Below are 21,861 nucleotides of genomic sequence, written 5' to 3'. Positions count from 1 at the left end.
TCTTGGAGTGGCAGCAGCTCTCAGAAGTAAAGATGGGAAGAGGATCACCAATCCTCCTAATTCTGCGCCAACAAATAGTGGAGCAATATCAGAAAGGAGTTCGACAGTGTAAAATTGCAAAGAGTTTGAACATATCATCTACAGTGCATAATATCATCAAAAGATTCAGAGAATCTGGAAGAATCTCTGTGCGTAAGGGTCAAGGCTGGAAAACCATACTGGGTGCCCGTGATCTTCGGGCCCTTAGACAGCACTGCATCACATACAGGCATGCTTCTGTATTGGAAATCACAAAATGGGCTCAGGAATATTTCCAGAGAACATTATCTGTGAACACAATTCACCGTGCCATCCGCCATTGCCAGCTAAAACTCTATAGTTCAAAGAAGAAGCCATATCTAAACATGATCCAGAAGCGCAGACGTCTTCTCTGGGCCAAGGCTCATTTAAAATGGACTGTGGCAAAGTGGAAAACTGTTCTGTGGACAGATGAATCAAAATTTGAAGTTCTTTATGGAAATCAGGGACGTCGCGTCATTCGGACTAAAGAGGAGAAGGACGACCCAAGTTATCATCAGCGCTCAGTTCAGAAGCCTGCATCTCTGATGGTATGGGGTTGCATTAGTGCATGTGGCATGGGCAGCTTACACATCTGGAAAGACACAATCAGTGCTGAAAGGTATATCCAGGTTCTAGAGCAACATATGCTCCCATCCAGACGACGTCTCTTTCAGGGAAGACCTTGCATTTTCCAACATGACGATGCCAAACCACATACTGCATCAATTATAGCATCATGGATGTGTAGAAGAAGGGTCCGGGTACTGAACTGGCCAGCCTGCAGTCCAGATCTTTCACCCATAGAAAACATTTGGCGCATCATAAAACGGAAGATACAACAAAAAAGACCTAAGACAGTTGAGCAACTAGAATCTTACATTAGACAAGAATGGGTTAACATTCCTATCCCTAAACTTGAGCAACTTGTCTCCTCAGTCCCCAGACGTTTACAGACTGTTGTAAAGAGAAAAGGGGATGTCTCACAATGGTAAACATGGCCTTGTCCCAACTTTTTTGAGATGTGTTGTTGTCATGAAATTTAAAATCACCTAATTTTTCTCTTTAAATGATACATTTTCTCAGTTTAAACATTTGATATGTCGTCCATGTTCTATTCTGAATAAAATATGGAATTTTGAAAACTTCCACATCATTGCATTCCGTTTTTATTTACAATTTGTACTTTGTCCCAACTTTTTTGGAATCGGGGTTGTACATACATTTAGGTCCATATATATTTGGACACTGACACAAATTTTTTTTTTTTACCTGTTTACTGAAACATATTCAAGTTATAGAATAGAATGCATTTATTGTCACTATACACATGTACAATGAGATTAAAGCATCTCCAATAACAGTGCAAAACAGTGTGTTATACAACTAATATATAATATAGTTATATAATGGACATGGACATAAAGTCCAGACTTTCAGCTTTCATTTGAGGGTATCCACATTAAAATTGGATGAAGGGTTTAGGAGTTTCAGCTCCTTAACATGTGCCACCCTGCTTTTAAAGGGACCAAAAGTAATTGGACAATTGACTCAAAGGCTATTTCATGGGCAGGTGTGGGCAATTCCTTCATTATGTCATTCTCAATTAAGCAGATAAAAGGCCTGGAGTTGATTTGAGGTGTGGTGCTTGCATTTGGAAGATTTTGCTGTGAAGAAAACATGTGGTCAAAGGAGCTCTCCATGCAGGTGAAACAAGCCATCCTTAAGCTGCGAAAACAGAAAAAACCCATCCAAGAAATTGCTACAATATTAGGAGTGGCAAAATCTACAGTTTGGTACATTCTGAGAAAGAAAGAAAGCACTGGTGAACTCATCAATGCAAAAAGACCTGGATGCCCACAGAAGACAACAGTGGTGGATGATCGCAGAATAATTTCCATGGTGAAGAGAAACCCCTTCACAACAGCCAACCAAGTGAACAACACTCTCCAGGAGGTAGGCGTATCAATATCCAAATCTACCATAAAGAGAAGACTGTATGAAAGTAAATACAGAAGGTTCACTGCACGGTGCAAGCCACTCATAAGCCTCAAGAATAAAAAGGCTAGATTGAACTTTGCTAAACAACATCTAAAAAAGCCAGCACAGTTCTGGAAGAACGTTCTTTGGACAGATGAAACCAAGATCAACCTTGACCGGAATGATGGAAAGAAAAAAGTATGGCAAAGGCGTGGTACAGCTCATGATCCAAAGCATACCACATCATCTGTAAAACACGGTGGAGGCAGTGTGATGGCTTGGGCATGCATGGCTGCCAGTGGCACTGGGTCACTAGTGTTTATTGATGATGTGACACAGGACAGAAGCAGCCGGATGAATTCTGAGGTATTCAGAGACATACTGTGTGCTCAAATCCAGCCAAATGCAGCCAAACTGATTGGTCGGCGTTTCATAATACAGATGGACAATGACCCAAAACATAAAGCTAAAGCAACCCAGGAGTTTATTAAAGCAAAGAAGTGGAATATTCTTGAATGGCCAAGTCAGTCACCTGATCTCAACCCAATTGAGCATGCATTTCACTTGTTAAAGACTAAACTTCAGACAGAAAGGCCCACAAACAAATAGCAACTGAAAACCGCTGCAGTAAAGGCCTGGCAGAGCATTAAAAAGGAGGAAACACAGCGTCTGATGTCGTCCATGAGTTCAAGACTTCAGGCAGTCATTGCCAACAAAGGGTTTTCAACCAAGTATTAGAAATAAACATTTTATTTACAATTATTTAATTTGTCCAATTACTTTTGAGCCCCTGAAATAAAGGGATTGTGTTTAAAAAAATGCTTTAGTTCCTCACATTTTTATGCAATCATTTTGTTCAACCCACTGAATTAAAGCTGAAAGTCTGAACTTCAACTGCATCTGAATTGTTTTGTTCAAAATTCATTGTGGTAATGTAAAGAACCAAAATTAGAAAAATGTTGTCTCTGTCCAAATATTTATGGACCTAACTGTATGTGTGCATCTGTTGTAGGTAAATTTTCCTACTAGTCTTGATTCAGGCCGCAATATTGGGGGAACCACCCACCTTCCTCTGGTGGCTCTGTCACCAATCATGCACCCTCGTCTCCGAGAGGTCCGCACTGGCCTGGGCTCCAGTGCTCACAAAGGTATGGTACCAGGAAAAAGCATAGCATGGTAATAAGAGTGTAGCACTTCAGATAAAGTACATACATTTGAATAAATATTCCATTTTTAGATAGCTGTCCACAACATGATGGGTGTCTATACTGCATTTACAATTATACAAACACTTATTAATAACACTATACTAATACTGGGTAGGCAATTCGGAGTGTCCAGCCTTCTTGCAGCCCTTAAATGGGATGCTGGAAAGTGCTTCCTCTTGGGATCCTATTGTTCTACAGAGGGCCTTTAATGCTCATGTGGGCAACAACAGTGAAACCTAGAGCTGCCCAACCAGAGCAGTGTTTTGTTATTGGATTTCTATGCTAATTAGTTTGTCAATAACAAACAACATGTTAGAGCATAAGTGCAATTGTCCTCAGGACACCTTAGGTTGTAGGGCGATGATTAATGACGTGACTACAAAAATCAGATCTGCGATTGCATGTCTTGGATGCTTGGGTGAAGAAAGAAGCTGAGGTGTCGACTGATCACCAGCTGGTAGTTAGTTGGATCAGATGGCAGGGGAGGATGATGTCAGATATGCCTGGTACATCTAAACATATCGTGAGGGTAGGTTGGGAACATTTGGCAGAGGCTCCTGTCCAGATCAACTCGTGCCTTTGACAGAACTTTTGCTGCATTCTGAGGGAGGTCAGGAACATGGAGTCTGAATGGGCCATGTTCCACACCTCCATTACTGTGGCAGCTGTTCAGAGCTATGTCTGTAAGGTTGTTGGTGCCTCTTCCAGCAGCAACCCCAGAACTCAATGGACACCTGTGGTAAAGGGAACCATAGAGCTGAAGGAGTCCTATCAAGCTTGGTTAGCTTGTAGGATTCTGGAGGTAGCTGACAGATACCGACTGGCCAAGCAGAGTGTGGCTTTGGCAGTTATGGAAGCAAAACCTCTGGTGTAGGAGTTAGTTGAGGTCATGGAGCATGACTGGTTGGCCTTGAAGAGATTTTGGCAAACTGTCACACAACTCAGGAGAGAGTACTTTGCTCCTACTGTATACTGTGGGAATGGAGTGCTGTCTGACCTCATCTGAGTACATAAGCAGGAGAAGGAATACTTTGAGGATTTCCTGACTCCCACTGATATGCCTTCCATAGAGGAAGCAGAGTATGAGGACTCGGAGGGGGATTCTCCCATCATGAGGGCTGAGATCATGGTGGTGGTTAAAAAAAATTCAGTGGCAGGGCCCCAGAGGTGGATGTGATCCACCTTGAGTTCCTTAAGGCTCTGGATGTTGAGGGGGCTGGCTTGATTGACGTGCCTTTTCAACGTTGCGTGGAGGTTGGGGACACTGCAGACTAGGGTGGATTGGCAGACTGGGGTGGTGGACCCCTCCCCTTTAAGGAGGGGGACTGGATGGTGTGTTACAACATTAGGGGGATCACACTCCTTTGTGTCCCTGAGAAGGTCTATGCCTGGGTGTTTGAGAGTCCATCCATTAGTCAAACCTGGGATTCAGGAGGAACAGTGCAGGTTTCGTCTTGGTCATGGGTCAGTAATTTTTATTTATTTATTTGCTTGTATTTTTAACCTTTGTTACCTGGTTAGTTGAATTAAAAATCTCTTTGACAAGTGAGTCCTGTCCAAGAAGGCTGCACAATAGTTACCACAAACCACATGGAAATCATAAAAATGTAGCATTTATTAAAATTTTCTCTTTGTCTTAGATGCTCCTCCATCTCCCATCTCTCTTCATGACCGCTTCAGTTCTCCAGCGGCAGGCAGTGCCAAAAGGCGTTTGTTTGGTGATGGTCCTCAACATCAGTCTCCTGTAAAGCGAATATCTGTCACCCCTGTGAAAATCATACCCAGCACCTCTACAGATAACAGCCAGGACACAACCACAGCAACTATCCTCTCCATGGCAACTACTAATGGCCAGCAGCTCAACATCCCTTTGCCAGGTGTGTATATGTGTGTCTGTCTGTCTGTCTAACATGTATATATACACACATACACACTACCATTCAAAAGTTTGTGGTCACTTTGAAATTTCCTTATTTTTGAAAGAAAAGCACTGTTCTTTTCAATGAAGATCACTTTAAACTAATCAGAAATACACTCTATACATTGCTAATGTAGTAAATGACTATTCTAGCTGCAAATGTCTGGTTTTTGGTGCAATATCTACATAGGTGTATAGAGGCCCATTTCCAGCAACTATCACTCCAGTGTTCTAATGGTACAATGTGTTTGCTCATTGCCTCAGAAGGCTAATGGATGATTAGAAAACCCTTGTACAATCATGTTAGCACAGCTGAAAACAGTTGAGCTCTTTAGAGAAGCTATAAAACTGACCTTCCTTTGAGCAGATTGAGTTTCTGGAGCATCACATTTGTGGGGTCGATTAAATGCTCAAAATGGCCAGAAAAATGTCTTGACTATATTTTCTATTCATTTTACAACTTATGGTGGTAAATAAAAGTGTGACTTTTCATGGAAAACACAAAATTGTCTGGGTGACCCCAGACTTTTGAACGGTAGTGTGTGTGTGTGTGTGTGTGTGTGTGTGTGTGTGTGTGTGTGTGTGTGTGTGTGTGAAATAGAGAAGAACTTCTAGATAAATTAAGTATTTACATATACAAATATAAAAGAATAAGATATGGGGAAGAGATGGAGGGGGGAGAAGTGGGGTTAGGGTAAGTGTGTGTGGGGGGGGGAAGCAGGAAAGATATTGCACTTTATATTGCACATTGTCTGGTATTGCTTATTGTTAGGCTAGGCTACTGCTCCTTCCCGTCCTCTGTCCTCCTGTTACCCCTCCTCCCCCCCAGAGAGGAGTTGTACAGTCTGATGGCGTGAGAGACAAAGGAGTTTTTAAGTCTGTTCGTCTTGCACTTGGGAAGGAGCATTTTGTCACTGAACAGGCTCCTCTGGTTGCTGATGACTGTGTGCAGAGGGTGACTGGCATCGTCCATGATGTTCAATAGTTTGTCCATACAGTAGACCTCTTCTCTGCCACCGTCACCAGAGAGTCCAGCTTCATGCCGACCACAGAGACGGCCCGCCTGATCAGTTTGTCCAGCCTGGATGTGTCCTCCTTGGATGTGCTGCCCCCCCCAGCACACCACGGTGTAAAACAGGACACTGGCGACCACAGACTGATAGAACATCCACAGGAGTTTCCTGCAGATGTTAAAGGACTGCAGCCTCCTAAGGAAGTGTAGCCTGCTCTGTCCCTTCCTGTATAAGTGATTGGTGTTGCAAGTCCAGCTTGCTGTCCAGCCACAGCCCGAGGTACTTGTAGGAATCAACAGCCTCCACCTTGACTCCCTCGATCAGAACTGGTTGTGACCTTGGTCTGGACCTCCCAAAGTCAATGACCAGCTCCTTTGTCTTTGAGGTGTTGAGCTGCAGATGGTTCCTGTTACACCACACAGCAAAGTCCCTCACCAGGCTCCTATACTCCTCCTCTCTGTCGTCACTGATACACCCAACGATGGCCGTGTCATCGGCAAACTTCTGAATGTGACACAGCTCCGAGTTGTAGCAGAAGTCCGTGGTGTACAGGGTGAAGAGAAGAGGGGCCAGCACTGTGCCCTGGGGTGCTCCAGTGCTGCTAATTACAGTGTCAGACATGATGTCCTTCAGTCTGACGTACTGCGGCCTGTCAGTGAGGTAGCTGGAGATCCAGGTGACCAGGCAGGGGTCCACTTGCATCCTGTTCAGTTTGTCCTGAAGCAGTAGGTCAAACTGCTTTTTTTTTATATATATATATATATATATATATATATATATATATATATATATATATATATACAGTGCCTTGAAAAAGTATTCATACCCCTTGAAAAAGTTCGCATTTTTCCTTACAACCACAAACAAGTTTTTTTTTTTTTTGTTGTTGTTGTTTTTTATTGAGATTTTGTGATAGACCAACACAGAGTAGCACATAATTGTGAAGTGAAACGAAAATGATAAATGGTCTTCAAAATTTTAAACAAATAAAAATCTGAAAAATGTGATGTGCATTAGTATTCAGCCCCCTGTACTCTGATACCTATAAATACAATCCAGTGCAATCAATTGCCTTCAGAAGTCATCTAATTAGTTAATAGAGTCCTACTGTGTGTAATTTACTCTCAGCATAAATACACTTGTTCTGTGAAGGCCTCAGTGGTTTGTTAGAGAACACTGAAGAACAAACAGCATCATGAAGACCAAAGAACTCACCAGACAGGTCAGGGATAAAGTTCTGGAGAAGTTTAAAGCAGGGTTAGGTTATAAAAAAATATCCCAAGCTCTGAACATCTCAAGAAGCACTGTTCAATCCATCATTCAAAATGGAAAAAGTATGGCACAACTGCAAACCTACCAAGACATGGCCGTCCACCTAAACTGACAGAGTGAACAAGGAGAGCACTGGTCAGAGAAGCAGCCAAGAGGCCCATGATCACTCTGGAGGAGCTGCAGAAATCCACAGCTCAGGTGGGAGAATCTGTACACAGGACAACTATAAGTCGTACACTCCACAAATCTGGCCTTTTTGGAAGAGTGGCAAGAAGAAAGCCATTGTTGAAAGACAGGCATAAGAAGCCATGTAGGGGACACAGCAAACATGTGGAAGAAGGTGCTTTGGTCAGATGAGACCAAAGTTGAACTTTTTGGCCTAAATGCAAAGCACTATGTGTGGCGGAAAACTAACACTGCTCATCACCCTGCACACACTATCCCCACTGTGAAACATGGTGGTGGCAGCATCATGCTATGGGGATGCTTTTCTTCAGCAGGGACCAGGAAGCTGGTCAGAGTTGATGGGAAGATGGATGGAGCTAAATACAGGGCAATCCTGGAAGAAAACCTGTTGGAGGCTGCAGAAGACTTGAGACTGGGAAGGAGATTCACCTTCCAGCAAGACAGTGACCCTAAACATACAGCCAGAGCTACAATGGAATGGTTTAGATCAAAGAATATTCATGTGTTAGAATGGCCCAGTCAAAGTCCAGACCGAAATCCCATTGAGCATCTGTGGCAAGACTTGAAAATTGCTGTTCACAGACGCTCTCCATCCAATCTGGCTGAGCTTGAGCTATTTTGCAAAGAAGAATGGGCAAAAATTTCAGTGTCTAGATGTGCAAAGCTGGTAGAGACATACCACAAAAGACTTGCAGCTGTAATTGCAGCAAAAGGTGGCTCTACAAAGTATTGACGCAGGGGGACTGAATACTAATGCACATCACATTTTTCAGATTTTTGTTTAAAATTTTGAAGACCATTTATCATTTTTGTTTCACTTCACAATTATGTGCTACTCTGTGTTGGTCTATCACATAAAATCTCAATAAAAAACTTTTAAGTTTATGGTTGTAAGGTGGAAAAATGTGAACTTTTTCAAGGGGTATGAATACTTTTTCAAGGCACTGTGTGTGTGTGTGTGTGTGTGTGTGTGTGTGTGTGTGTGTGTGTGTGTGTGTGTACACACATGTTTGTGTGTTTTTTATATATATACGGGGGCTGCAAAAGTAGGTACACAGTAAGGATTATTTCAGTATTACCATCATTATAATCATGGTGCTAGGTTTCATTTAATACTAATGTTTTGTGCGAACGTTTTGTTTTTCATTACTGGATACCTACTTTTGCAGCCCTGTGGTGTGTGTGATATAGAAAATGAGGCCAGATTAAATTTTTTTATATCAAATTTGCTTCAGAAATTAAAGGATTACTGTCCTGAAAACATTAAAGGAGATATGCAGAACCATGGCCTCACTTTTTGTTTGTAAATGCCTTGAGACCTCAAGAATGGCATAGGTGTTTAAGTGTTAACAATAAATCTAATATAGTAATTTTTACGATTAAAATACCGTATTTTTCGGACTATAAGTCGCACTTTTTTTTCATGGTTTGGCTAGCCATGCGACTTGTACTCCGGTGCGACGTATATATGTTTGGTTTTTTTTTTCACCGCGGAATAACTGGAGCTGATGCTGAGTCTGACGACAGCCACGCAGAAGAAGAGGAAACGGCGCTTCGTCTGCCGCTGGAGTTGGCAGAGTTGTTCAGAAGCGACACCGAGGATGAGGAATTCAATGGATTTGCTGATTTGGAGTGAAATCGCCAGCTTGATAAACTTGATTGACCTGTGTTTTATTAATGATAGGGCTATAGTTATTTAAATAAGTTATGTAATGATTTTAGGCAGTGCTTAATTTGTGAAGTGGGAGGTCCCGGAACGCAGGAGGTGGGTGGGTCCGGCGACTCAAAAAAAAAAAAAAAAGGTGGGGGGTGGTTTACTATAACTTTACGCACACGCGCTTATTGTGTGTGTAAAAAAAAAATAATATCAGACATTATGATCTTAGAAAACGCTTTAGTGACGAACAGTTACAGACAGTAACATGTCGTGATATGTTATAAAATATTATTTTTATTAGGCTGTATATTAAATTATATATTAAATTTATCTTCTAAAATAACAGACTACTCATATCACAACCGGTTTATTTCACCATTGGAGATCAGATCACACAAGACATGAGTTAAATTACTCTTTTTAAGGATTTAAGTAGGGTATTTAAAAGCGGTTGTTTTTTTTTTTCACTAGACGGTTGTCTTTGGAGATGATATACCTATAGCCTACTTGACCTCTGATTTAATGAAATAAAATTCGACAAAAATGAAGAATGACTCTCCTCGATGATGACTACAGCTTTAATAACAAAGATGAAAGAGCCATGGGGCGATAATAAGCCCTACCGGTAAAAATAATCTAAAAGCAAACTGATTAATGCATCAGTAATAGGCTACTAATATTAGTTATAATAATAATAATATAGGCTATTAGTAATAACGATAGTGATAGTATTAAAGATAGTAGTAGATATTTAAAATAATCAGACTAGGCTACTTACAGGGCAAAGGGCGCGTTATCACTGCTCAGCTGTTTATTAAATAAACAATGCAGTCGCACAGTAACCACGCGCCGCTTATCAGATACAATCACAGATTCTATGGATAGAATAACCCTTCAAAAAAGTGCGACTTATAGTCCGGTGCGACGTATATATGTTTTTTTCGTCTTCATAATGCATTTTTTGGCTGATGCGACTTAAACTCCGGAGCGACGTATAGTCCGGAAAATACGGTAATTCATATAGGTAGGGATCTGAGCGAATGACCTTGACATCTGTGACCTTGACATCTGTGAGAAGGCTATCGGTCTCATCGCCATTTCCACTATACTAAAACACAGAGCTCACTGCAACTTCGGTCTTCCATTTTGAGTTAATTTACCGCCATGCCATATAAGATGTGTTGCTGGTGGGTGCAGCAACATGACAGAAGGTGGATTTATGTTGCATTCATGGCCCAAGAATGTTCAAACTGCAAAGATTTGCGCACGTTTTGCGAGAAGTTCACAGGCACATTTTACTGATGACTTGTATGAAACCTCTGATCTGTTGAGGAGTGTTGGCTATAAGCTCGTATTGAAAGAGGGTGCAGTACTAATAATTAAAGGAAAAGAAAACTACAAGAAAAGGAAAGTAAGTTCAGTTGCACCAGTTCTCCCGGAGTGTGAGCCGAGCAGTAATGGCACAGTACTCAGTATGGAGAAAATGGAGAATGAGTGGACCAGTCGTCAGATTTCTCTGCTGGATATGCTTGCCTCAGCAGCAATATCTCTCCTTTATGTGGAAGAAGCGAATGAACAAAGAACTGAAAGTCAGATTGTTTCAAAACAATCGGCCACAAGATCGGCCTTCAAGAAGTGAGAACACAGATGGGTAAGATGCAACTCTCATTTGGCTACATAACAGCAACACGTGTTGTTTACCTGCATTTAGATTAATACATGTAACTTTTGTGTGTTTAAGTTACCGGTATAAGATTTATTTAATTTGCTTCAGAATGTGATTGTCTCAGTTCATTTGATTATTTAATTAGCCTTTTACGTTTTATCAGTGAAAATGCATGCATGTACATGTATGTTGCATAAGTTATAACACCTATCCTGTTTTAATGAGAGTCACATGAGACTGTCGGTTCAATTCCATTCAGTTCTCTAGACGGCTTTGTTCTCTGGTTTATTTCGTAAGGTGGGGGCCTCCATGGCCAACGTGTTACTATCAGATCCACTTTCCGATGGTTCGAACTGATATGGTTCTACGTGTATAGCAGTAGCATGTACACACACTCCAATTTCAGGACTATCACAGTCACATGTATTACTATCTGAGGAATCTGAAGAATCTCCAATAAATCTGAACGAAGAGGCCATTGCAACGACTCTCGCCTGCCGAGTCTGGCTTTGGTCTATAGCTGTCAAAGGCCTCAGCCTTAAAACCGGTTACCGCTGTGACGTCACTCGCTCAGGGCTGGCTGGCTCAGCAGGGCAGCTTGAATGCCAACTTTGCGGTCGATTTTTAACTCTCAAAAATATATATATTTTTATTCCCATTTATGCAGCATACAAGAGTCAAGGATGGAGATACTATCCACTCAGAAATGTAAAGCTTCTGTGTATCTCCTTTAAAATAGTATTATCCATTTAGATTTTTTTTGTTTGTTGTCTCTATGCTGAGAAGAGTTTAGAGCTGGCTCACTCACTGGTTAGAATTTCATTGTCGGGACAGAAGGCCATGGCAGTGTATGTATATGTAGGAAGTGACAGATGAGTTAACCAATCAGATTTTGATTTGTAGTGGGAGGGACCAAAAATGTATCGCCTTAGGCCTTCTCGAAGGCCAATGCTAGCTTAACAACGAGTCTGTGCTGTCAGCGCAGCAGTAAAATAAGCTCATTATGTCTGCAGCTATGGCAAAGGGGATTGATGGTGGCTAGCGTTGCCTTTTTCAAGGCGGGTTTTTGCGGAGAAACAATTTATAACGCAAAACGGAAGACCAACTCCAGCACTGGAAAACTGCTGAAAGGCATTTCAAAATCGATAATTATCAATGTTCCCCCATGTACCGTAATTTAAAAAAAAAAAAAAAAAAAAAAAACAGGCTGTATTGCTGGAGTTGCCTGCTTTTTTTTTTTTTTTTTCTTTTCAATGGACAAGTCATTTGCCTGGGTTTATGCTGGATTTGTTTGCCTTACTAACCTAACAAAGTCAAAGCCCACCATCATAAAAATTCAGCTACACATCTGCAAGCTACGGTGAGCTTAAAAATTTTCAAGGACACTGGAGTAGCCCTCCAGCTGGACGAGCAGCGCCACAACCAGATTCTTTCCTGCAACAACAAAGTCAGGCAGAACAGGGAGATATTGAAGTGGTTCATTAACACAGTTGTGTTTCTGGGGAAGCAAGAGCTCGCATTCAGATGGCATGAGAGCAAGGACTCAAACAAAGGGAGCCACTTGGAAATGCTGGATTTTTTTGTCCAACTATGGCACTCCCCTCCACTTGTCATCTTGATACTGTTACTGTTTGTGGGCACATCAAACAAAATTCAGAACGACCTGATCGTCATTTACAGAAGTTATGACTGAGGCCATGAAGGATGAAGTTAGATAACATTAATGGCATTTAGCAGACGCTGTTATCCACATAGATGAAAGTCTTCTGGATTTACCCGGAAATCCGGATATTTGACAAAACTCTTGAAAATCTCCGGTTTTCCGAATGGAGAAATTTATTTTTCGGATTTTTCACGTTCCTAGATGCAGCATAATACTTTGCGTCGTCCTTGCATGGGCGCGGTCCTTAAATAGCCCAAACATAGTTCATTGATTAAAGACAGGTGTTCCTTGTTAACGGCACGCGTGCTGGAGCTCGTTAGGCGCGCGCCCAAGGCGCGCCTTCAAGTGCACGTGCTAAGGCGCGCAGGACTGACACCGTTCTGCGCAAGCACATCACAATCGCACTAGAAAGCATGTTCAAGCTGCCAGTGTAGCTGCAGTCTTTTTAGTTGCGAATTACGAGTATTTCCTCGTGTTAATAATTCACCATGTCAAAACAAGCAAAACTTTCCTCCTTCTTTCGACGTGAAGAGAGGTAAGCAATTTATTATATATTTTTTTTTTCCATCAAAGTTGCATTTTGTGGCTTCGAAGCTAAGTTTTAGTGCCGTTTCTAGAACACAACATCAAGAAAACGTGGAAGAAACAGCAATAATGGAAGAGCCGGTTTCTAAGCTACCTAAAACTAGCAATGGTAATTTATTTTTTGTTACATAATGTACTCAGGCTGCCAGTCAGTGTGTGACACACACACACACACACACACACACACACACACCCCTGAAAAATCCTAGCTACGCCCCTGATTTACATGAGAAATTTGGTATTTATTGGTGTGTTTAAATTTACAGACAATACGAACTAATGTAAACAATTGGCTTCAACTCGCATAAATATGAACTGGAAATTTTTAGTTCAATTTAGCTTATGCAAACGCACAACTCTACTAAAAGATTGATAAATAAGGCTCAATGTCCCCAACATTGAAACCTGAAAGCTTTAGAAAATCTAACAGACCTTTACTTTTTAACAGTACTGTTTTGGGATTTTGCTGAGTTTACCTTCAACTGTCTGATTTTTTTCAAAGTAATGAACTGTGTAGCCAGGAAAGTCACCGCGTTTTCTAAATGCACTCCTGAAAATTACTCATTAACTAGGAGAATTAAATTTGATATTTTTGACATGTTAATCATTAATGTACATGAAAGAAAAAGGCTTAAAAGTTATAACTTGTTTTAGTGAAAATAAGTACTAAAATGCACTAGAATGCAGGGTTTTGCGTGTTATTAAAATTTTTTCGGGGGACGTTGCCCCCGACCCCCCCTAATCTTAGTTTGACTTTCAAAAGTTCAGGATTTTTTTCTTTGCTCCACTTTCATCTCTATATCCAGAGTGACATACAACATGTCCAGAGCATCCTGGGGAACTGTTAGGGGTTAGGTGCCTTGCTCAAGGGCACTTCATTCCTGCTGAGCCAGGGAATTGAACTGGTGACCTTTTGGTCCCATAGCTGCTTCTCTAACCATTAGGCCATGGCTTCCCCATGAGTAAAACACCTTCTGTTATTGCAGTTATGTTGTGCATTTATGTTCATATGCCTGCAAATAGTATTAAGCTTTGTTTGTAGCCGACCACAGTGAATGGAAGGGGTATGATAGTTAGGGGTCTTCCAGCAGATGTAGCATTCATCACTAGTGTTAATGAATGCTCATAAAGCTGTCAAAACAGTGCTATCCAGAGCAAGTAGCACAGGTTAACCACCAAAAAGTGAAGATTTTAGTCTCCAGACTTTTCTTCCATGCACACTCGCCACAGTATTTTTCACTCATACTTAAGGATTCATTTCCCTATGTAATTTACTCAGTTACTTTTAAAATCAGCGTTGACAGAGACACACAATGGCGCTACCTGGCAGCCTGCTGCTAATCCCTTGCAAAATCCTTTGCCCTGTTGCTTTTTTTTTTTTTGGTGTGTCTGGATAAGTTTTGGTTGAACTGAAATTCCAGCTCTAATAGTAATGGTTTGCCACTGATGTGTGTGTATTGAGTAACATCCTCACTAGTGAGGCTATCGATAAATTGTTTTGATTAACTTGCATAGTCTTTGTTTGTGAATGTGTCTGTATAATAAGAAAATTACATGTTAGCTTGAAGATGTGAAGTTTATCTTCTCGTGTTGAAAAATTCGTATTTTTCCTATGAAATGCATCCTGGACCCGATTGATATGTTTTCCGATATCCTCACTCCGATGACGTCACTCCCAATGTTTTTCCTGTTGACTTGATGTGGTTTGTCAAAATGGTGAACCGGTTCAAAATTAAAATTCTCTTGATTAACTTGCATTTTTTTTGTCGACGTGTCTATATAATAAAAATATTACACAGTGGCATTAAGATATGAAGTTTATCTTCTCGTGTTGGGAAAAAAATTTCATTTGTTCGTCCCGCTCATTCATGAAATATATTCACCACTCGAACAAATTGTACTACTGTGTACTACCGTGTAATATTCTCTCTCATGTGTGTGCATGCATGTCGTCTTCTATCAGCTGCTCCCCTTAGGGATTGCCACAGCCGATCTGTCCAGCAGATTTGATTTGGCATAGGTTTTACACCGGATGCCCTTCCTGATGCAACCTTCCCCAGTCTACCTGGGAACTAAGTATGCACTGTCTTATACAACCCCAGTGGCTGGGTATTTTTACCTAATCTGTGTGTTTTTGAACTATGGGGGAATCCGGAGCACCCGGAGGAAACCCATGCAGACACGGGGAGAACATGTAAACTCCATACAGAAAGGCCCCTGTCAGCTGTGGGGTTCGAACCTGGAACCTACTTGTGAGGCAACAGTGCTAAGCACTACACCACCTGCCCATTTACATCTCATCTCATTATCTCTAGCCGCTTTATCCTGTTCTACAGGGTCGCAGGCAAGCTGGAGCCTATCCCAGCTGACTACGGGCGAGAGGCGGGGTACACCCTGGACAAGTCGCCAGGTCATCACAGGGCTGACACATAGACACAGACAACCATTCACACACTCATTCACACCTACGGTCAATTTAGAGTCACCAGTTAACCTAACCTGCATGTCTTTGGACTGTGGGGGAAACCGGAGCACCCGGAGGAAACCCACGCGGATACGGGGAGAACATGCAAACCCCGCACAGAAAGGCCCTCGACAGCCACGTGGCTCGAACCTGGACCTTCTTGCTGTGAGGCGACAGTGCTAACCACTACACCACCGTGCCGCCCGCCCATTTATATATAAAATTAAATAAAAATTTGTGTATATACACAGAGGATGTTACACAGTTGTGCAAAGGTATGAAGTTTATCTTTGAGTAGTGAATATATTTCACAAGTGAGCAGGATGAACGGGTGAAATATTTTTCAACACGAGAAGATAAACTTCATATCTCAGAGCTTGACATTAACTTTTTAATCCACTTGTCCAGTTGGACAAGCAGCAAGATTTTTCACTTGTCCTGATCATAACCTTTGTATTGCTATGTATTTACTAATTCAGTGAAAGGACAGTGATTAACAACCTTTCTCAAAAAGCAGGCATAGTTATGTTAATCATTAAAGCATAATGATTTATAATTTTTCAATAAAACTCAAACTTTAACTGTAACAATAAACAAATTATCCAATGCCCCATTATGGTGCATGTGTTATAACCCATTACCTGATCTGAGTTTTAAGCGTTAGACTCACCCAAATCCAAAGCTTCTGCAGGAAATAAAGTTACATTTTGATTAATCCAGTAAAAGTTGAAGTATAAATTAATTTAAAGAAATGAAACCAAAAGAAAACAAGTTGGACACGGTAAGGGTGATAGAATCACGTTGTGAATGAAAACAAACCGTAAGTGAGTTCAGCCCTGTCATAAAATTCCCACAAAATATTTTACGACATTTGTGATGGTTAATGTGTACCATATAAAGAAAAATGCAGTGAATGTCTGAATGAAATGAAGATTCCCCATATATTTTTATTTTATTGAGGTATTTGATTGCCATTTCTCTGATTTTGATGAATTCAAAGTCTAATAATCTATAATTAGATATTACAGTGTGGTTATTTTTACACACGCACCTGCTGTACTCGGCTTCCCCGGAATTTCGTGAACAGTAGCGTGGCTGGATCACTGAGGGGATTGAACTAGTTTTGTTGGAACTTTATTGATGTAACTGTGGAATAATTACTATTAATTTTTGTGATTTTCAACAACCCCTAAAAGATTTGGTCCTCAAAAGATATAAAGGCATAAGCTATCATTACTATATTATTTGGGGTGGCTATATGTAATACTTTGAGTAATTTTTCTCTAGTCTTTAAACCAGATTAGATTGGCTTGTATGCAGAAAACGTGACAAAATATGTAGACTACGTATACTATTTATGTAAATTGCTTAATTACTATTATTTACCTCATATTTTTTATATTTGATTTGCAAATTTAATGTGTATGTAATGCTTTAAAACAAATATGGATCATTAGTAACAACCAAGGCGGCACGGTGGTGTAGTGGTTAGTGCTGTCGCCTCACAGTAAGAAGGTTCGGGTTCAAGCCCCGTGGCCGGCGAGGGCCTTTCTGTGTGGAGTTTGCATGTTCTCCCCGTGTCCGCGTGGGTTTCCTCCGGGTGCTCCGGTTTCTCCCACAGTCCAAAGACATGCAGGTTAGGTTAACTGGTGACTCTAAATTGACCATAGGTGTGAAATGTGAGTTAGAGCCCTGCACTCCCGCGGGAGTCCCGCGGGACTCGCGGGACCCGCCGCAAAGCAGTGCGGCGCGGGACAAATTTTGAAAGCTCATTGCGGGCGCGGGCGGGACCGGAAGTGCACATATGTGCGCGCGGGCGGGAGCGGGAGTGCACATATGCGGCACGGGTGGGCGCGGTGATGAGCTGCAGTCCCGCTAACTAAAAACGTGCTTGAAATAAAATTTATAAATTATTAATTTATGTCTATCATATATAATTTGTGCTGGATATTTTATTTGGCATTAATAAAAACATTTTAAGATGCCTAAATTTGCAGAGAAAGTCAGTGTAGTAATTTCCCTGTGGGTGGGTGGAGCACAGAGGATGGCAGGACAGAGATCAGGTGTAAACAAGGCTTTTATTGCCACACTTTTCAGTCTCCGCCCTCCTGTCACAGACCGGCGCTTGACCACGCCCCCGCTGCCACATACCCCCACCGCCCGACTCAGGCCGACCACCTTGAAATTAAAGGGTTGGAGCGCCAGATACCAACGGGTGATCCGCGCGTTGGCATCTTTCATGCGGTGGAGCTACTGGAGGGGCGCGTGGTCCGAACAGAGGGTGAAAGGGCGCCCCAGCAGGTAGTACCGGAGGGCGAGGACCGCCCACTTGATGGCCAAACACTCTTTCTCTATGGTGCTTTAGCGCCCCTCACGCACCGACAGCTTCCTGCTGATATACAGGACAGGGCAGTCCTCCCCCTCCACCTGCTGGGACAAAACCGCCCCCAGCCCTCTGTCCGACGCATCGGTCTGCAACATAAAGGGGAGAGAAAAGTCAGGGAAGTGTAGAACTGGCCCCCCACATAATGCAGCCTTTACCTCTGAGAGAGCCCGCTGGCACTGCTCCGTCCACTGGACCGGATCTGGTGCCCCCTTTTTAGTGAGATCAGTCAGCGGGCTGGTGACGTCCGAATAATTAGGTATAAACCTACGATAATAGCCAGCCAGCCCCAGGAAATGTCTCACCCCCTTTTTGGTCTTGGGCCTCGGGCAGGCCGCAATTGCTGCCGTCTTATTAATTTGGGGACGCACCTGCCCGTTGCCCAAGTGGAAGCCCAGATACCGTACTTCCACCCGCCCAATCGCACACTTCTTTGGGTTGGCTGTGAGCCCCGCTCGCCTCAGCGACCTAAGGACGGCCCTCAGATGTTCGAGGTGCCGCTGCCAGTCATTACTATAGATGATGTCATCTAAATACGCTGCCGCATAAGTGGCGTGAGGGCGGAGGACTCTGTCCATCAGCCGCTGAAACGTCGCGGGCGCCCCAAACAGCCCAAACGGAAGGGTGACGAATTGGTGTAAACTAAACGGTGTGGAAAAGGCCGTTTTTTCTCGGGATAGTGGAGTCAAGGGGATCTGCCAATATCCCTTCGTCAAATCCAGCGTCGAATAAAAGCGAGCAGTGCCGAGTCGATCGAGCAACTCATCAATACGAGGCATTGGGTACACGTCGAATTTAGACACCGCGTTGACTTTTCTGTAGTCCACACAGAACCGGACCGACCCGTCGGCCTTGGGTACCAAGACCACCGGGCTGCTCCAGTCACTGTGGGACTCCTCGACGATGCCCATTTCGAGCATGGCCTGAAGTTCTTCCCGAACCACCTTTTTTTTGTGTTCGGGTAGCCTGTAAGGGCGGCTACGCACTATCACCCCCGGGGGCGTCTCTATGTGGTGCTCTATGAGGTTAGTGCGACCGGGCAGGGGCGAGAACACATCTGAAAACTCGGTCTGCAACTGGGCGACCTCCGTGAGTTGGGTCGGGGAGAGGTGGTCTCCACAGGGGACCGGAGAGGTATGTGATGCCAATGTCCCTTTTTGAACCTCCGGCCCCAGCTCCGCCTTCTCCGGAACGACCGACACCAACGCCACGGGGACCTCCTCGTTCCAGAGTTTAAGCAGATTGAGGTGGTAAATCTGTAGCGCCCCACCCCTGTCTGTTCGCCTCACCTCATAGTCGACGTCCCCGACTCGCCGTGTGACCTCAAAGGGTCCTTGCCACTTGGCGATCAATTTGGAGCTCGACGTGGGCAACAGTACGAGTACCTTATTTCCCGGTGTGAACTCTCTAAGGTGCGTACCCTTGTTGTACAGGCGGGCTTGCCGTTCCTGGGCCTGCCGCAGATTCTCCTGAGTTAGGTGGGTGAGCGTGTGGAGTTTTGCGCGCAGGTCCATAACGTACTGAATTTCGTTCTTACTTTGTGAAGGTCCCTCCTCCCAATTTTCCTGCAGCACGTCCAGGATGCCGCACGGCTTACACCCATATAATAATTCGAACGGGGAGAACCCCGTGGAGGCTTGGGGGACCTCTCGCACTAAGAACAGCAAGGGTTCGAGCCACTTATCCCAATTACGTGCGTCCTCACTTAGGAATTTCTTAATATTTTTGAGGGTGCGGTTGAATCGTTCCACTAAACCGTCCGTTTGTGGGTGATACACGCTGGTGCGGATCGGCTTAATCCCCAATAACCCATACAGTTCGCGCAGTGTTCGTGACATAAACGTAGTGCCTTGATCAGTCAGAATCTCTTTCGGGATTCCAACTCGGGAGATGACGCGGAAGAGTGCCTCTGCAATACTGCGTGCTGAGATATTGCGCAGAGGCACTGCTTCCGGGTATCGCGTTGCATAGTCCACCAGAACTAATATAAAGTGGTACCCTCGTGCTGACCAGTCTAATGGCCCGACGAGATCCATCCCAATTCTCTCACACGGGGTCTCGATTAACGGTAGAGGGCGCAAAGGCGCTTTTGGAATGGCCGCTGGGTTTACTAACTGGCATTCGCGGCATGCCGTACACCACCTACGGACATCGCCGCGAATCCCCGGCCAATAGAATCGGGCCATTATTCGGGCTAGTGTTTTATCCTGCCCCAAGTGTCCAGCCATGGGATTAAAGTGAGCCACCTGGAATACCAATTCCCGGCGGCTCTTCGGAATTAAAAGCTGCGTGACTCGCTCTTTAGTTTGAGTGTCCTGCGTCACTCGGTATAATCTATCCTTCATAATCGCGAAGTAGGGGAAGGTCGGGGTGGCGTTCGGCTGGAGTGTTTGACCATCGATTACTCTCACTTGGTCAAACGCATGCCGCAGAGTCTCGTCTCGCGACTGCTCTAATGGGAAATCCACGAGGGATTCCCCAATAGAGAGAGGAGGAGCCGGCGGCTCCTCACTCTGACGCGGAGATGACGTAGACGGCTCTGTGACAGCTGCTCCCGTCAAAGCGACACCAGGACCTCCCCCTGTCAACTGGCAGGACCCACTCTCTACTAGGCGTGTCATTAAACCCCGAAATCCCGGCCAATCAGTCCCCAAAATTAAAAAGTGGGTAAGGCGAGGATTAACCGCCGCCTTCACTATAAATTTTTCCCCTCTGAAAATAATGTGGACCGACACCAAAGGGTAGCAGTGAACATCCCCGTGCACACACAACACCTTCACCCCTTGTGCTCCCCCCAATGCCTCGTTTTGAACCAGGCTTTGGCGAATTGAGGTCTGATTACAACCAGAATCCACCAACGCCTGATATGTAGCCCCTTGGATACTCACCGGTATGCGATACGCTCCGGCCCGATCGAGGGCGGCCTCTGGCGCGTCGGGGATCCGAACCACTTCCATTGCTGTGCACTGCTGTTGAAGGTGGCCCGGCTCCCCGCAGCGCCAGCAAACCGGCCCGGGCTTTCCCTCTGCACCGGTGATCTGGGGCTCACTCACCTGAGGTGGGGGAGAGACAGACACAGAAGGGAGAAACGGGAGGGCACCACGGGTGCGGCGGGCCGGCTGGGGTGGTGCCGGCCCCCGCCTCCGCGGTGGGGGAATGGGGCGAGGACGGGACACAGGAGGAGGGGGAGAGAGAGAAGAGGAGAGAAGCGAAGATGCCATCTGCTGTCCTGCTGCCGGGACAGCCGCCAGATGATCCTCCACCAGCTCGACTGCCTGATCCAGCGACACCGGGCGGTGGCACTGGACCCACTCCGCAGTTCCGGCTGGTAAGCGGGCGCTGAACTGTTCCAGCACCACCTGGTCGACGATTCCCTCGGCGTCGCGATCGTTGGCCCTCAACCACCGCCAGCAGGCGTCCCGGAGCTGCTGGCTGAACGCGAACGGTCGGCTGACTTCCTCCAGTCGCAGCGCGCGGAAGCGCTGGCACTGTTGTTCCGGTGTGCGCTCCACGCGCTGGAGGACGGCCCGGCGGAGGTCCGCGTAGGCCAGCCGGCGGTCGGCGGGGAGCTGTAGCGCGGCCAGCTGTGCCTCTCCCGTTAGCAGGGGGAGGAGGCGCGCCGCACGCTGCTCCATCGGCCACCCCGAGGCTTCGGCGACCTGTTCAAACAACGTGATGAAGGCCTCGGGGTCGTCCTGCGGGCCCATCTTGGTGACAGTGAGGGGAGACGGGCCCGCGGCCGGAGCGCTGGTGGACCCCGCCGACGCGAGGAGATGCCGGAATGCCTCGCGATCTTCCTGCTGGGCCAG

General features: G+C 44.6%; 1 protein-coding gene across 5 annotated transcripts in view; it reads left to right on the top strand.

The window, feature by feature from the left end:
- The window catches only part of rbl1 (retinoblastoma-like 1 (p107)), a 140,706-nt gene that overhangs the window by 84,545 nt on the left and 34,300 nt on the right, over positions 1-21,861 (top strand). For all 5 annotated transcript variants that reach the window (XR_009654522.1, XM_060919182.1, XM_060919180.1 and 2 more), the window contains 2 exons: positions 3,050-3,185; positions 4,886-5,122. Coding sequence is in view for 4 of the 5 variants with exons in the window: in XM_060919182.1 (XP_060775165.1) it covers positions 3,050-3,185; positions 4,886-5,122 (373 nt within the window). In the remaining variant the exon portion in view is untranslated. The remainder of the gene's footprint in view (positions 1-3,049; positions 3,186-4,885; positions 5,123-21,861) is intronic.

The sequence above is a fragment of the Neoarius graeffei genome, chromosome 4 (assembly GCF_027579695.1).
Source record: "Neoarius graeffei isolate fNeoGra1 chromosome 4, fNeoGra1.pri, whole genome shotgun sequence".
NCBI lineage: Eukaryota > Metazoa > Chordata > Actinopteri > Siluriformes > Ariidae > Neoarius > Neoarius graeffei.
The sequence above is the reverse complement of the archived record's forward strand: the minus strand, read 5'-3'. Positions and strand labels throughout refer to the sequence as shown.